Source organism: Trichophyton verrucosum (genome assembly GCF_000151505.1).
Source record: "Trichophyton verrucosum HKI 0517 chromosome Unknown contig00109_1.f1.exp, whole genome shotgun sequence".
In the NCBI taxonomy this organism is placed as follows: Eukaryota; Fungi; Ascomycota; class Eurotiomycetes; order Onygenales; family Arthrodermataceae; genus Trichophyton; species Trichophyton verrucosum.
This window is the reverse complement of record NW_003315566.1, coordinates 21,194-36,768: the sequence shown is the minus strand read 5'-3', so window position 1 is coordinate 36,768 and position 15,575 is coordinate 21,194. Positions and strand designations below refer to the sequence as shown.

Genomic DNA, 15,575 nt, shown 5'->3' with positions numbered 1-15,575 from the left:
TAAAGTACCGGCCAGCTCCCTCTGATTTACCTGGAATATGACACTCCTTGGCACCTGGCGGACTTTGCCTGTGATATTTGGATGGCCTTTCGTTGCTTTTTCGCCTTCGTTGCTTCTTCCAGACAGTGTGAAACCGAATGTGCTCGCTCCTCGAAATACGTCAACCGAATTAATCTTTTTTTGAGCCGTACGAACTCCGCATGGTAGATGGGAACCCAAGGGGGGGGGAAGGGTTTTTCGGTTTGCTTTAACCCCAGATCTTGATCAAGATATTCTCCTCCTCCGCCTCTCCTCCACCATTCCTTTTCGCCGTTCGACATCAACCTTAGCTGGCGAAGCCTGGATCGAAGGTCCGGAAGGGAGGAAGGAAAATTTATCGGCTCTCTTAATTTTTTTTTTATAACTAATTTATTTATTATTATTATCCATCTTCATCCCTTGAGGGAGCTCGAAGGACAGCCAGGAACACCACCGGCTGCATTTGAAGATGTCAGCTCTACCGGGGAACATATTAGAGAAGCAGTACTGGCAGGAGCCCACCGGGGCAGAGTCGAAACCGTCTCGGCTTTCCGGTGCATTGCGATGGTTTCTTGACATAGTGCGACCGTCTATCCTGACGACGAAGGGCCGGCGGAAACAGATGGGACGGACTAGCTACCTCGATGGCTTGAGAGGATTCGCAGCGCTGCTCGTTTATTTCGGCCACCACGAGCTCTGGGCTCACGATGCGATAACGCAGAATCCCATATTCGAGAACGCATACGGATACAAAGGCAAGCACCACTTCATTGCCCTGCCTGGGATACGGACCTTCTTCTCCGGCGGCCATTTTGCGGTCAGCGTCTTCTTCGTGCTCTCAGGCTATGTGCTGTCGGTGAAAGCGCTGAGCTTGATACAGGCAGGCGACTATCTCAAGCTTGGAGATACCCTGGCCTCCGCCCTATTTCGACGATGGCTTCGACTCTACCTACCGGTCATGGCCACGACCTTCATACACATGACAATATGGCATATGTTTGGGATAACGGCGGTTCCTGATCCGCAAGGGAGCTACAAAGACGAGGTGTGGAAGTGGTATTGCGAGATGAAGAACTTCAGCTTCATCTACCGAACCGGCGGCGAGCCCTGGTTCCATTACAACTTCCATGCGTGGTCGATTCCGGTCGAGTTCAAGGGCTCGATTGTCATCTACACTGCGCTACTGGCCTTCTCCAAGGCCTCGAGGAACGCCCGCCTGCTGTGCGAGATCGGCCTCTTCATCTACTTCATGTACATTGCTGACGGAGCGTTGTGCGCCATGTTCGTTGCTGGCATGCACCTGTCTGACCTCGACCTGCTCGCGGAGAGCAACAACCTGCCCAGGTTCTTCTACCGCCTACAACCCTACAAGGAGACATTCTTCTACAGTCTCTTCGTGATCAGCATGTACCTTGGCGGCTGTCCGTCCCACAGCTTCGACGTTGCGCTGCTCAAGGAGTCTCCTGGCTGGAACTGGCTCTCCTACCTGAAACCCCAGGCAGTTTTCGATTTCAAATGGTTCTACCTCTTCTGGGCGGCCGTCTTCCTCGTCTCGTCGATATCTCGCATCCGCCCTCTGCAGAGCTTCTTCGAGCTCAGATTCAACCAGTATCTCGGCCGCGTCTCCTTTGCTCTCTACCTCGTCCACGGCCCCGTTCTCTGGATTCTGGGAGACCGCCTCTATTCCGCAGTGGGCTGGGTGAAGGATTCGCACCACAAAACTATCCCTGGATGGATCAATCGATTCCCTCTGCCCACGAATGGCCCACTGGGCCTTGAGGTTGGATTCCTTGCTCCACAACTTATTCTCCTTCCGCTCACCCTCTGGCTTGCGGAGATTGTCACTAAGCTTTTCGACGGACCCAGCGTCAAGTTCGCTCAGTGGGCTTATTCCAAGACATTGCCGCCTGCCGCCAAAGCTATGTGATCGATTCCTTTCGTTCTTTCTCACTTTCTTCTCTCTCCTTGCAATTTTTGGGAGGCCCGTTTATGTCCTCCTCCGTTTGATTAGATTCCGTTGTCCTCTTTTGGGTTCCTTCTTTTTTTTCTTTTACGAAGCAGCAGCAGTTTCACATGTTCATAGCGTGACGAATCCAGTATCATCCTGTGTATATATAGAGAGATTTTCAGGCGCTATCACGGAAATGAACTTTGTCTTCATGGGGCTCATGCAAATTATGTATCAAATCGAGTAACACGTCCGAGAGAGGCTTGCAGGGATCCCGAGGGCGCCTTGCTTTTTGCACCCGCCCTCGCCCGCCCACCAGCAACAGCAGATCCAGGCCCCATAACTTCATCGGCATCCAGCAATAATAATAATAATAAGTACTTAATATACAGTGCGTACTAAGTAATACGATGGGACTCCTGCTCGTGGCTTGCCCTGTCCACTGCGGAACCCCCTTGGCCAACCCCTTTTCTCCATGCGTTGGGGCGCTCCAATTGGCCCTGGGGAAATTTGGTAGGCGACACGAACCACTCCTCGGGCCATTCACAAATATATACATGGAGAATCCCACGTAAGCTGGGTAACGGCCTCTGCTGAGTAAAAAGAAGACGGGAGAAAGAAGCAAAAAGAAAAAAAGAAAAAGAAACGAAAATCTCTGCTCGTTCCAAGGGAAAAAAGCTGCGTATAGGGCGATGGTCGCTGGCAGTTAGTTCGAGCTGCAACACGCTGGGCCGCCGCGGGTTGCGATGCCTTTTGATATCTCTGCGCCTCCCCCGTATAACCGCCAGACCAACAAGCAAACAAGTACGGATACTACATACTACTGCTCCTACTCTGTCTTCCTCCCTCGACTGAGACTCGACGATGTGAAAGGGGGAAAAACGGCCGTCCTGACCTGACCTGACCTAACGTGCTTCGATAGGCAATGCTAGTCCGCGGGCTCAAGCGACTCTTCATCCCGGTGGCCCTTTTCCTGCTGCTCGCCTTCGTGGCCGCCACCTACTTTGGCAGCGCACGCTCCGGATGGTCGCTCAGAGACAGCTTCAAGGGCTCGCTGCCCTCCTTTGACGATAATAATGACAAAAATAATGATAATAAGAAGAACAAGCCATCGCCGGCTGCCTCGCCCAAGACCGCGTCCGACGTCGCGAAGACACACCACGAGGTCTTCTCGCTGTCGACGCCGGACCGCAAGTTCTTTCGCATCAAGTTCGGCGAGCTGCCGGCTACGAACCCCAGCATCATCCCCCATCCGCAGCTCAACGACACCTGGGTGATCTCAGCACAGCATATGAACCGCCGGGACACGATCAAGAACACCGTCTGGTTTGCTGAGCTCGTGTGTAACGCCATGTTCAAGACGAGCGGCCGCCTGGAGTGTGTCAGCCCGCCGATGAACATGCCCATTGCCGCTACCGTAGGAGACCGCAACAAGTGTACGGGCGACCTGGCCTTCTTTGCCCTCAATATCGGGCCCCATGATGCCCGCGTCTTCTACGGGCCACGCTTCCCGCTGGCCATCTACGGCTCCAACTCGGTCTTCACTTGTTTCGGGCAGTGGGTGCAGGACTTCCGCATGCTCATAGACTGGGGGTACGAGCACTTCTTCCAGAACGAGTTCCGCGTGCCTACGGAGATCCAACGGCCGACGGCGTACGGCGCCATCGAGAAGAACTGGTTCGTCTTCTGGGACAGGGATGGCCAGATGTACGCCCACTACGACGTGGCTCCCCGACGAGTCTTCGCCAAACTAGAGTACACGGGAGCGGTAGGACCGGATCTCGCGCCCGCCGTGGCCCCCCAGGACAACCGGTGTCTGCGGCGGTACATGCCTCGTCTGCCGCCCAAGCTCGAGTCCATCCACCAGGCCACAAACTCACTGGCCATCACCCTCTGCAACCGGACAGATCCGAAGTGCAGGCCCAACGAAGAGAACACCTTTGTGCTGACCATCTTCCAGCACAAGAGCTTCTACTCCTTCCACAGCGTGTATGAGCCCTACGCCATGCTCTTCCGCCAGAGTGCCCCCTTCGAGCTGTACGGGATATCATCAAAGCCCATCTGGATCCATGGCCGCGGTACGGCTGGCGAGGGCAAGAAACCGCCGGGTCTGACGCCCGAAGAAGCCCGAGTCTGGAGCCAGACTGAGATGTTCTACATCACTTCCATAAGCTGGAAAAAGCACGGCCAGAAGTACCATGGCTACAGTGATGACGTGTTGTTCATTGCCTTTGGCATAGAAGACGAAGACACCGGGGGTATAGATGTACGAGCCAGTGACCTACTAGAAGGTTTGGGACGGTGTTCAGTTGCATGATATAATGTCTGCGCATTGCTTTATTTCTTTTCATTATTTTTTTCATTATTTTTTTCTCTTATCCTTTCTCGACCATTTGGCCTGCGTTTACTTGGGAGCTACACCTTATATACTTATACTTATTTTCTATTCATGGGCCCTGGCCGTTGATGTACAATACCACCCATTTCTTTTTTGCTGGGCATCACTGAAAAAAATACGACTAATTCGGGTTCCTTTTTTCCTCTGAGGCGATGTCCATCCTTTCTATATATAACTAGTCTCGTTCAAATTGATCCCGGGAGCTATTTACGGGATACCAAGGGACAAAAATCAACAGATCCTGGACGGAGCACAGATGACGTCCAGACCTAGGAGAAGCCGGAAGAAGCATTTTTCATGTTTGTACGCCGGAATCTGCGCTGGTCATACATACAGCATACGGAGTACAGCCAACATGTATGTAGCATAGCATGCAGCCTGCAGCCTCTGGCTCCGGCATGTCCGTCCCGGCGCTTCTGCGACGTCGCTGTCAACTTGTATGACACTTATCCAGGTGTCACCTCCAGTCGCCAGCCAAACGCTCCAGCTACCTAGCGAAGTAACCATCCTGCCAACGCCTTTTATCTCTCTTCTCAGAATACGACCAGTCCACAGCATCCAATTTTGGCCTCCGCCGTTCCTTTTTTTTCGCGCAAGGGGACGGTAATATCGGCTCGAAAGATGATCATATACTAAACTCTAGGGAAAAAAAAAAAAATAAAAATAAAAAAATACAACATATATTGCAATACCCCTGGATCGGCGAATTTCTGCTTATCCCGCTTCCTTCATGCGATATCTGTATTTATTTATTTTTTTTTTTTTTCTTTGATGTTTGAACGCCACAGGGCTGGATCGGCTCGTATCAATCTGCCCTTTTTTTTTGATCGAGGGCGTTGGGAGAAGCAGAATCTCCACTTGGCTAACTAAAAGATGATTCGCATTGCTCTCTGATCTCCCGGAGCGCCTTTGGGAGGCGGCTTCGCTGGGCTGCAGGCGGGAGAAATCTCTGTGTGGCTGCAATAGACAAGTCAAACATGGGTACCATGCATGCCGGCGCCCCGTGTAGATCTCAAAATGAGCCATGAATGCCGGATATCTGGCTGCTGGTTGGCGAAGTGTCCATTAGGTACTCCGTACCAAGGGGCATTTTACATCGACGCATTCTGATTTGATATACCGAATATCGGGCTGGATTAAGGGCCCTCTCTTCTATCCACGGTTATCCTGTCCGTAATCTCCGAATCACAGGCAGATTCTGGGGGTTTAAGAGTTAAAAATTAATTCAAGGAGGGGGTTTATGGGGCATGTCAATTTCTCTGGAGTAAAACACATGCATAATAAGAATTAATGATAATAAATACAGTTGTCATTATCGTAAGTGTCAGGGCAAAAAGTGACAAAGTATTGTGCAGGAACGGCTGCCAGATATCAACATGGGTCATACGAACAGGGAACGGAAAACAGCCGTTTTGATCAAATCAATCAATCAGAACGCAAAAAAAGTATTTAGACAAATTATATCTGCACATAGGAGAGTCATATACAAGGCATGCCATAAGTGTCCGCTCGCGTGGTTTTTGCCTCCTCCGCATCGCATCGTCTTCCTCTCCGCCCTGATCAGATCAACCTCCGGATTCAGATCCACGGCAAGTCAAGTAAAACCGGGGGGTAAGTTATGCAGTTTAGTGCTTGCCGCCTCCGAACATGGAACCAAGAGGGTTTCCGCCGCCATGGCTGCCTCCGTGACCGCTTCCGTTGTGGCCATCTCCGTGCTTCTTGAGCTTCTCTTCGGCAAAGTGGCCGGCGATGGCTCCTCCGATGGCTCCTAGGATGCCGTGGTTGGCTTTGCTTCCGAGGAAGCCACCAGAGGCAGCGCCAGCAAGAGCACCTCCGATTCCACGCTCACCCTCCTGAGCGCCGCCTGGAGCACCCTGTTCTTGACTGTTGATACGAATTTATATGTTAGCTTCAGCCTTATAGGAGAGGTGGGGGCGGGGTAAATTGTGACTCTTGCTCAGGAACTTACCCGTACTGAGGCTGGCCGCCGTAGCCGTGCTGTTGTTGGCCTTGGTTGTTGTAGTCCTGGCCATGCTGTCCATAGGACTGCTGCTGGTGGTTGTAGCCACTCTGGTCGTAGCCGCCCTGCTGTTGACCGTAGCCGCCCTGCTGGTACTGCTGTCCTTGGTTGTTATACTGGTCCTGGCCATAGCCCTGCTGCTGGCCGTAGCCTTGTTGCTGTTGACCGTAGCCACCCTGCTGGCCGCCATAAGACTGCTGGCCGTAGCCGCCCTGCTGGTTGTAGTCGTAGCCGGACATGATTTTTTTTCCTTTTTGATATGTGGTTATCCGAGAATATAGAGGTACTTGTTGGTGGTTGGTCTTATCGTATAGGCGACTGATCGTCTAGAAGATGATGGACGGCTGATGGTTGGGAGTGTGAAGTAGTTGATGGTGATGGTGATGGAAAGGATGAAGGGAGCAAGAGGAAGACCCCGCTTTATATATGTATATCAACATCGGATGACGAGACCCCGCTAGTCAGCTCAGGCCTATTATCGACATAGCCCATGGCGGCGTGCATCCTTACGTAGGACTAGTACCGTTTATTATTAGAGTGCCTCAGTTAACTTCTGATCCTCCTCTATGCGCAGCAACTTGCTGTTGCTGGCCTTCTTCGCAGAGCGCAAGGGACATGCATGCGCAGCAATTTCCCGCCTCTACGGAGTACTCATTGCTCACACCCAGATTGCAGCCACACGCACCGTAATCATCCGTCTAAGCCCAACCTCATTCGCCGCCCTGATACCCACTCGCGTCATGCTCAGCTGGGATACGACGGGCAAAGCCTCGCCAAGCTCACTTCTGCGCGGTTGTTCCAACCTGAGTTCGCTGTGCATTCCCATTTCCTGTCCGTTCCTCGAAGCTGCCAGTGGCTTCTTTGCATGGACAGTCCCTCCAGGATGCTGGACGAGCTGAATACTTCCTGGATATTCGCCTATTTCGGAAAAGCCGGAGTTTCAGCCGTGTAAGGCGGGGGGCTCTCCAAAAACATCCTCGATGTTTATTTTCCAAGGGTTTGGGAGCAAGATCCCACTTCACCCTATCCACATGCTACTCTGTACCCCGAGCAAGAGGGATATCGAAGATCGCTTTCCCAAGTTCTCTGTTTGGTGTGAACACAGACTATGGTTAAGTCGTTTCCTGACCGTATCAGGTGAGCGCTTCTTGTCTCGTGAAAACGGTAGTTAGGAAGTAACTAGATGGTGGTGTTGGAGTTCAACTCCTCCGTAGCGTCATGCTTAAGCCAGTCATTTTCAGAACACTGTTCTCGATCCGAATCCTCCCGTCTGGCGCACCATCATACTCGAACGGAGTTAGCATATACGCGCGATAAAGGAGGGGGGAAGCTCTCACAGCCAGTATCAGGTTGATCGCTCAGCCCCACTGCTTGTCCAAGCCTCTATTGTGGCTGGTTATGCGAAATCCAGGCACAGCCGCAATGCAGAATGCTTAGCTAATCTTCGCTTCCCTATCCCCAGCTGTTGAAGGACAACAATGATTGCGCACACTCGAGTCGAGATGCAAGTAGAATTTTGGGATGGCAGCCATAATGTCGTTGTTATGAAGCTTATCGTCCTCCCATCGCCTTGGACCAAATTCTCCACCACCGTGCGGGCGGTTTTCTCTGTCGCCGCCGGAAGTGCAATGCCGGAGTCTGATAGTACTAACGCCGAAAAATGCAAGAACCTTCGACGTCCATAAGTTGCTTTGGGCTCCATATGGGGTAGCTCGAAACGAATTTCTGGAACTATTTAATAATTGGCACATATTACCAACAGTGAATTGTTTAGATGGATGCCCCGTTTTTTTATGCGTTCAGCCGAGACACCCGAATCCGGCATCCTTTTAGCCGCCAGGGGCCAGGAACGCGCATACTTCATTATTATCGAAATTGCGAATGATGTCAGCACGTTGATATTCCGTAGAAGGAAGGTGTGCATCTTATTATCGTTCAGTACCTGGTCAATAGTGCCAGTGGTGGCCAGGCCCCTGTACTCCGTATGAGGGAGTTTCCCTCTCTCCTGTTCTGCCCATTAATTTGCCAATATATATGTAAAAAGGTGTATCCGACACGCTACCATCCTGAAGCGGAAGGTAACTTTGTACCAAGTATGCTTGTGTTGTCGTTGATGATGGTTGATGGTCTCTTAGAAGCGCTCATTGAGGTTGTGCCATGCCACGTCGTAGTATAACACCAGCAGTCATCTACTGACTAAACGCTGTTGGTCAATAATGTTATCACAAGAAGAATGCTATCACCATCGCCAGTGGCCAATGAAGTACTTCTTCAGCAAGGACGTCTGCTATTGATATCCCTTTCTTCTATTGATGCTGCTGTTGATATCAAATAATGTTGGTGTCGTTGAAGCTGCTATCAAAATGCTATTATTGGGACTCAAGGCGGTGAAGGAGCCCCACGGCAGAAAACGAGAAAACGCCAAGATTTCTTCCCACCGTTCAAGATTTCGAAATATTTTCATCGAGCCGTCGACGACGCTGTGGACGGTTTTATTATAGAGCATTTTCTTTTTCTTGTTGTTTGCAGTTATGGGGGATAGCTTAGAGGTAAGCTACATTTTGGCATTTGGCGATTCCGCTTGCTAAATTATACTTGGTTCAGGAACGCCTACGAGGCCATGCGAGCGCGTTTGATGGCTTGCTGTCGCTGATTCCCGCAAAGTATTACTATGGAGAAGATAACAGTGTACGTTCCACTCTGTTCGGTAGCGGAGGATTATTACGAATGCTGCTGGCCTTTTTTTGNNAGTCATTGCTGATATTTGAGTTCTTGAATATAGGAACAATGGCAGCGGAAGAAGCAGACCAAGGAACAGGCCAGAGACGCGAAGAGGGCCAAACTAGACCCTGAAAGCTCAAAATCGGCAAAGGATGTGATGGATGAGAATGCCAGAAAGAGGAAAAGAGAAGAAACAGACAAAGATGAGACTCCAGATGCGAATAGCTCACATTCGGAGGAGGAACCTCTAGGTTCAGAGAAGCCGAGGGAAGGCCTTAAGCGGGGAGACTCCAAGCCAAAGAAACAGAAGAAGGCCACTGCTACTTCAAGCCCTGAAGACCACAAAGCCAAAGATGGAGATATCAAACAACAAGCCAAGAGTGAAGCAAAAGCGGCAAAGCAGGAGATGTTGAAGAAGAAACAAGCCGAGAAACGTGAGAAACGAAAAGAGAAAATAGCGGCACTAAAGGCTGCGAAGAGAGAGCAGCAGACCAGCGTAGAAGCGTCTTCTAAGCCATCTAAATCAAAGGTCGATGATACAACTGAACAACCGTCGCCATCAGTACAGAAACCCGCCAAATCCACAGCGAAAAATATCAAGAATTCTGCTGAAAGTGATGGCGAAATGGAAGACATATCCTTGGAAGGATTCTCTTCTGAAGCCCTACAGGGCCAGGCAGGCCATGAATCAACCGCTCCCACTTCACCGAACAATGCATCAGACCCATCCAACCCTCCCTCGGGTAGCTCATCTGTCTCTTCCATTGTCCCGCCTACCATCCCTGCTCCTACTATCGACAACAAGTCATCCCCACAGCTCGGAAAACCCCAGCGTACGCCTGAACAAATAAGAGAAAGGCTACAAAAACGTATCGACGAACTTCGTGCCGCCCGTCATGCCGACGGTGTCAATGGGAAACCCGCCAAGAATAGACAGGAACTCATTGAAGGTCGACGGCAGCGTGAAGAGGCACGCCGTGCTCAGAAGAAGGAACAACGACAAAAGGCCAAAGAAGAAGAGCAACGACTTCGAGATGAGGCCATCTCTAAACGTTTCTCTGCCCAGAATCCGGGCTCCCTTCTGTCCTCGCCTGCATCGCCGGCCGACTCAATAGCCTCTATACCCAACAACTTCTCTTTTGGACGAGTGGTTTTCGCTGATGGCCAACAGCTGGATTCCAGCATGACCGGCCTCCGAGATGCAGCTAAGAAGCGCGGACCGCAGGATGCGAATACCGCCCTTAAAGCAGCAGAGGCTAAAAAGGCTCGCCTTGCTAGTCTTGACGAGGAGAAACGCGCTGATATAGAGGAGAAGGATATGTGGCTTAACGCTAAAAAGAGAGCTCATGGAGAACGTGTCAAGGACGACGTTTCATTGCTTAAGAAAGCCCTGCATAGAAAAGAAGGGCTTAAGAAACGAAGTGAAAAGCAATGGAAAGAGAGAATAGATGGGGTTGCTAAGGGGAAAGAAATTAGGCAGTCGAAGAGAGATGAGAACCTCCGGAAACGAAAGGAGAACAAGGGTGTCAAGAGTGGGAAGAAGGTAACCAAGAGCAAAGGGAAATGCAGGCCTGGGTTCGAAGGGGGCTTCAAGTCTAAGAAGAAGTAGACAATAGCTTCCTTGTTTCTTTCGCTTCTTCTTTCGTGTTCTTTTTTCATAGCATCTGAGCCGTGCCTTTACCTTTTGTATTATGGCGTTAGAGTGCGTGGTTTGTGGAAAGGGAAAAGATAATTGATCGATTGGATTCTGCGGATAACTGTGCATCCTCGTGTAATTAGCTAGCTTTGGCTAATGTTATCATTGTGTACATGAATTTTTACTTGTTTCCGATAACGGTTGATATACTGGTCATGAGGATCAAAAATACGGTATATATATATATTGATAAACAAGATAAAATATCAGAACTATCAATAGCGAGCGCCCTAGAGGGAGTAATTTGAAGCTTCCGCCAGTATTTTAATGATATACACAACGCTCAATTGGATTGTTTCCGATCATTCTAACGATCAAGTCCGAGGATCCATTTTACAGGAATCAAAAAGAAAAAGGGAAAAAACTAGTACAAGGACTACAGAGAGATATCAAGGAACGGGGAAAGGAGGGTAAAGGAAGGATATGTGTCCAAGGGTATGTATGTATGTTTTATCTGTAAGGGGCGTCTGCTCTGGCAGCAGCGGCGAGTTCTGGTTCCCACTTGTCACCATTTGCCAGTAGTTTCTCTTTGTTGTACAAAAGCTCTTCTCTGGTTTCAGTAGCATACTCGGCATTGGGAGCTGGTAACAAGCATTAGTATCATCCGATGGCCTTTTAAAAGTAAGGATGCAACTCACATTCAACGATGGCATCCACAGGACAGCTCTCCTGGCAGAATCCACAGTAGATGCACTTGGTCATGTCAATATCATATCTGGTAGTTCGTCGACTTCCATCAACACGTTCTTCAGCTTCGATGGTGATGGCCTGGGCAGGACAAATGGCCTCACAGAGCTTGCAAGCAATGCATCGTTCTTCTCCGGAGGGATATCTGCGGAGAGCGTGCTCGCCACGGAAGCGGGGGGAGATAGGGCCTTTCTCGAATGGGTAGAAGATTGTGTATCTATCTCAATGGTTAGCCTGCCTATCCGTGTGCACTTCCAACTTCCTTGACAACCAGAAATCAAATCATCAATTGTCGAATAACAGTATCTGGACATGTATATATATAAAGGCGGTACATACGGAGGTCTGAAGAACTGTTCCAGTACCACGTACATGCCTCGAAACAGCTCGGCCATGAGGAAGTACTTGGTAGCGCTATCGAGAGAGGTCTCGCCCTGCTGGTCCCATCGCTTTGGAGGAGCAAGACGGAAGCCTGAGGGTGGTGGCCCGGCGGGAGTGGCAGCTCTGATGGCGGAGGTTGAGAAGGAGGACGTTGATGCGCGGACGACGGATGAGGCATACGCCGGGGTCAGCGGTGACGGCGCTCGGTAGGCCAGTAGCCTGGTGGCAGCCCTTGACGAGACCATGATGCTTCAATTGATCGAGTGCTCTTCTGCCTCTCTCGCGATCTCGATCTATCTCGCTGTCTTCCGTCGCTTTTCTTGCGGTTTTCGGTTGTTCGTCTTTTTTGATGTTGAAGCGTGGAAAGGTAAGACTGTTCACGTGGCCTCTGATTGGCTGGCGGGCTGAGAAGCAAAAAAACTACGACTTCATGTCTTTCTGACAAAAAACACCAAAACGACGACGACGAACGACGCCGACGAGCTTGCAAACGCATCTGGAAGACAAGATATCTCGCTGCACAGCTGTTATTCCCGCTCAATCAATCCTCTTACAGACCGCATATACCGCAACCATGTTCCGCTCTGCCGTCATCCGATCGCTGAGGGTGTCTGTTCCTCGCGTTGCCCGAGTTGCCTCGCCCGTCTCTCGCCAGGCCCCAGTCGCCGCCAGCATTGCCAGACAAGCTCAATTCGCTCCCAGATTTGCCTACCAGGCCATAAGACAGTACTCTGCCCCAGCCGGCCTCAGCGAGCAGGAAGTCCAGGGCAGAATAATTGACCTGTTGAAGAACTTTGATAATGTACGGCTATCACCAATTTTATGTCTCTGATGTATTGGGTTTTTGGTCTATTACTGTTACTAACGAGGAAAATTCTATAGGTTTCTGATGCCTCTAAGGTATGTATACAGTAGATATGGCCCGTTTGACTGATCTATCAACCAATTTGCGGATTCTTACTCGTTTGTCAAGATTAACGTCGAGTCGCACTTCCAAAATGACCTTGGATTGGACAGTTTGGACGCCGTCGAGGTTGTGATGGCCATTGAAGAGGTAATTCTTCCCTCATTAAAATGAATTGGACGACGGACTAGATGTTGACTTGAGGAAACAGGAATTCAGCATTGAGATTCCAGACCTGGAAGCCGAGAAGATCCACAGCGGTATGTTATTCTTGATCTTGGGCCGGACGATGGCACTACTGGCCTCCAATTCTGCAGCCCACACATTTACTGATTAAATCACAGTCCGTAACGCTGTTGACTATATCCTCTCCGCACCTGACGGTATGTAGCCACTGCTATGTCGAAATCCCTCGGAGGCTCCATGCTGACAATCCATACAGCTCACTAAATGGCACTGTCGAGCCTCGTTAATTGGACTAAGCCTCCAGCAGGGTTTTCTAAGCTATTCTAGACATGCGTGAAAATAAGGCGCCGGTCCTATGATTGTCGTTCCAAGTTCATTTTTTTATATTGTGTACATCAGCTCAAACGATCACATTTTGATATAATTAGAGAATATCTCATGTGTATTCTACTCCTTTATCTTGCTTTCTTCCCTGGAGTGTTCAATCGGCACGGCAAAACCGGCAGCAAGGCGTCTTTTTGCACCTTGGCTTCAGTGTGAAGTAACTGCTCTCGTGACGGCGTCTGGCTCGCATATCAGTCACTTAACGGCGTCCAAAAAAGCCACAGAAATGTAGCCATATGACAACCTTGGTAGACGACACAAAGCATTATTCCGCTAAATAGCCAAGTTTCATATTAACAAGGGCAGAATATATACAGGAATACTTCTCGCTTGAACGCCGTTTCTGCAAGCTGCTAAAATCTGACAGCCGCCAAGCCGAAATTGACCAACGCGATTTTTATCACTTCTTCCCTTCCCCCAGAGACGAGGAAAAGACTGCAATACAACAACTTCCCGAGTGTGCCAGATTTCAGATTCTCTGGCTGTGCACGCGGTGCTTGTAATTATATCTACCCTACTCCGGTCCTGTTCTTAGCTCTCCGTTGCCGCCAGACATCCACTGCTGCGACCGTTTCGAAGTTGCCTGGTTCTCCCCTTTACCCCCCTCAGATTCGTGAACACCCAACGCGCATTTCTATGCCATACGCAGCTGTTCCCTGAGCTTGTTGCGGCTCGTTACCGACCTACTAGCGAGCTCCCCTGTTATTTCCTTGTTTCCTTATGGCGTCTACCAGCGGCTTAACTCGCCGGCGAGGAGCTGGTCGAGGAGATGGCGGTGCTGAGAGCGGCAGAGTGGCTTCGCCGGCGTCATTAAACGGGGCATCCCAGGAAAGCCGTGGAGAGTCTTCGTTCACCGGCGAGAATGGACACAAAATTGCATTTGACCCGAGAGATATCAGTGAGAATGAGGAGCGGAGTAAGCAACCAAAGCTCACACTTATGGAAGAGGTGCTGCTCTTGGGCCTGAAAGATAAGCAGGTAATATTCTCCAGAAAACGGTTAAAGCTATGAATAACACAGTCTAATCATTTCCATTTTGCCCATTGTATAGGGATACTTATCATTTTGGAATGAAAACATCTCATATGCACTACGAGGTTGTATTGTGATCGAACTGGCATTCCGAGGTCGAATCAGTATGCAAAAAGACTCATCGAGGCGGCGGTTTCCCCTTGCAGACCGGATAATTGAGGTTATCGATGATACCTTGACTGGAGAAGTCTTGCTGGACGAGGCATTGAAGATGATGAAAGCTAGTGAGAAAATGAGTGTGAGCTCCTGGATCGACCTTATGAGCGGTTAGTCCACTCTTTACGACCATTATCTCTTGATATCATAGCAAGATACAAAAATCTAACTACTGAATTATAGGCGAGACCTGGAATCTGATGAAAATCGGCTACCAACTGAAGCAAGTACGAGAACGGCTTGCCAAAGGTCTAGTCGACAAAGGCGTCCTCCGAACCGAAAAACGCAATTTCCTGCTCTTTGATATGGCCACACACCCGGTCGCCGACGGCGGCGCAAAGGAAGAACTACACAAGAGAGTCCGCAACATCTGCAGCAGCCGCACTGTCATGCTGCCCCCGAACCAGTTCCTCCCAGAAGATATTGAATTCAGGTATCTACGAACTATCGCATTGGTGTGCGCTGCATATGCTGCGAATGTGCTGGAAAATGCGCTTGTAACCATGGGCCATGAGGCTAGGGAGCGGGCCTTTGCGCAGGTCGATGAGCTGTTAGCCGAATATTCACAGTGGCCATTTGTGTCGAATAAGGGCGCTGGCGCACATGTTATTGGAGCTAATCTACCACAGGCTGTGGCAGAAGAGGTTGAAAGGGCCAAGGATAAGGAACTCCAGCTTGAGGTAAGTCAGGACACACTATCATCAATGCGTCTAGAATCATTTCTCAAAGTCTAACCGTTTTATACAGGTTGTGGCTGCATGTTTAGGTGTATTCACTCGCCTTGACTCCTTGCTTTAAGAGGCCTCCCTTATGCCGACCTATCATCAAAGCTGGTTCAATGCCTATTAATGTCTTATATCTTCATTTCATCACATCTACTTTTCTTTACCTTCTATTATTATCCGGACACCTCTTTTACCCCCTCTGCTTCTCTTCTCTTGGCTCATGCTCAAATGTGTTCTTAGCGCCTTATCCCTCATCATGCCCTACCGGACTCTTAAAAGGTTTGGCGAAGAGATGTTAAAATGATTGCATTATTCAAGA

At 49.8% G+C, this 15,575-nt stretch overlaps 7 protein-coding genes across 7 annotated transcripts; 5 read left to right on the top strand and 2 right to left on the bottom strand.

Moving 5' to 3' along the window:
• Positions 1-487: 487 nt before the first annotated feature.
• TRV_01266 (acyltransferase, putative) lies at positions 488-1,945 on the top strand (the record flags this gene model as incomplete). Its single annotated transcript, XM_003024508.1, has 1 exon — positions 488-1,945. The coding sequence occupies one exon, from the start codon at positions 488-490 to the stop codon at positions 1,943-1,945; it is 1,458 nt and encodes a 485-aa protein (XP_003024554.1).
• A 946-nt stretch (positions 1,946-2,891) lies between these two features.
• TRV_01265 (uncharacterized protein) lies at positions 2,892-4,283 on the top strand (the record flags this gene model as incomplete). The annotated part of the gene is made up of 1 exon (XM_003024507.1): positions 2,892-4,283. The coding sequence occupies one exon, from the start codon at positions 2,892-2,894 to the stop codon at positions 4,281-4,283; it is 1,392 nt and encodes a 463-aa protein (XP_003024553.1).
• A 1,706-nt stretch (positions 4,284-5,989) lies between these two features.
• On the bottom strand, positions 5,990-6,623 carry TRV_01264 (uncharacterized protein; the record flags this gene model as incomplete). The annotated part of the gene is made up of 2 exons (XM_003024506.1): positions 5,990-6,248; positions 6,334-6,623. The coding sequence occupies 2 exons, from the start codon at positions 6,621-6,623 to the stop codon at positions 5,990-5,992; spliced, it is 549 nt and encodes a 182-aa protein (XP_003024552.1).
• A 2,432-nt stretch (positions 6,624-9,055) lies between these two features.
• On the top strand, positions 9,056-10,714 carry TRV_01263 (uncharacterized protein; the record flags this gene model as incomplete). The annotated part of the gene is made up of 2 exons (XM_003024505.1): positions 9,056-9,070; positions 9,167-10,714. 2 exons carry the CDS (start codon positions 9,056-9,058, stop codon positions 10,712-10,714), a joined length of 1,563 nt encoding a protein of 520 aa, XP_003024551.1.
• Positions 10,715-11,251: 537 nt separating this feature from the next.
• On the bottom strand, positions 11,252-12,114 carry TRV_01262 (uncharacterized protein; the record flags this gene model as incomplete). The annotated part of the gene is made up of 3 exons (XM_003024504.1): positions 11,252-11,382; positions 11,440-11,705; positions 11,861-12,114. The coding sequence occupies 3 exons, from the start codon at positions 12,112-12,114 to the stop codon at positions 11,252-11,254; spliced, it is 651 nt and encodes a 216-aa protein (XP_003024550.1).
• A 329-nt stretch (positions 12,115-12,443) lies between these two features.
• TRV_01261 (uncharacterized protein) lies at positions 12,444-13,110 on the top strand (the record flags this gene model as incomplete). Its single annotated transcript, XM_003024503.1, has 3 exons — positions 12,444-12,671; positions 12,843-12,923; positions 12,985-13,110. The coding sequence occupies 3 exons, from the start codon at positions 12,444-12,446 to the stop codon at positions 13,108-13,110; spliced, it is 435 nt and encodes a 144-aa protein (XP_003024549.1).
• A 953-nt stretch (positions 13,111-14,063) lies between these two features.
• Positions 14,064-15,329, top strand: TRV_01260 (uncharacterized protein; the record flags this gene model as incomplete). Its single annotated transcript, XM_003024502.1, has 4 exons — positions 14,064-14,321; positions 14,395-14,641; positions 14,715-15,211; positions 15,279-15,329. The coding sequence occupies 4 exons, from the start codon at positions 14,064-14,066 to the stop codon at positions 15,327-15,329; spliced, it is 1,053 nt and encodes a 350-aa protein (XP_003024548.1).
• Positions 15,330-15,575: the final 246 nt, after the last annotated feature.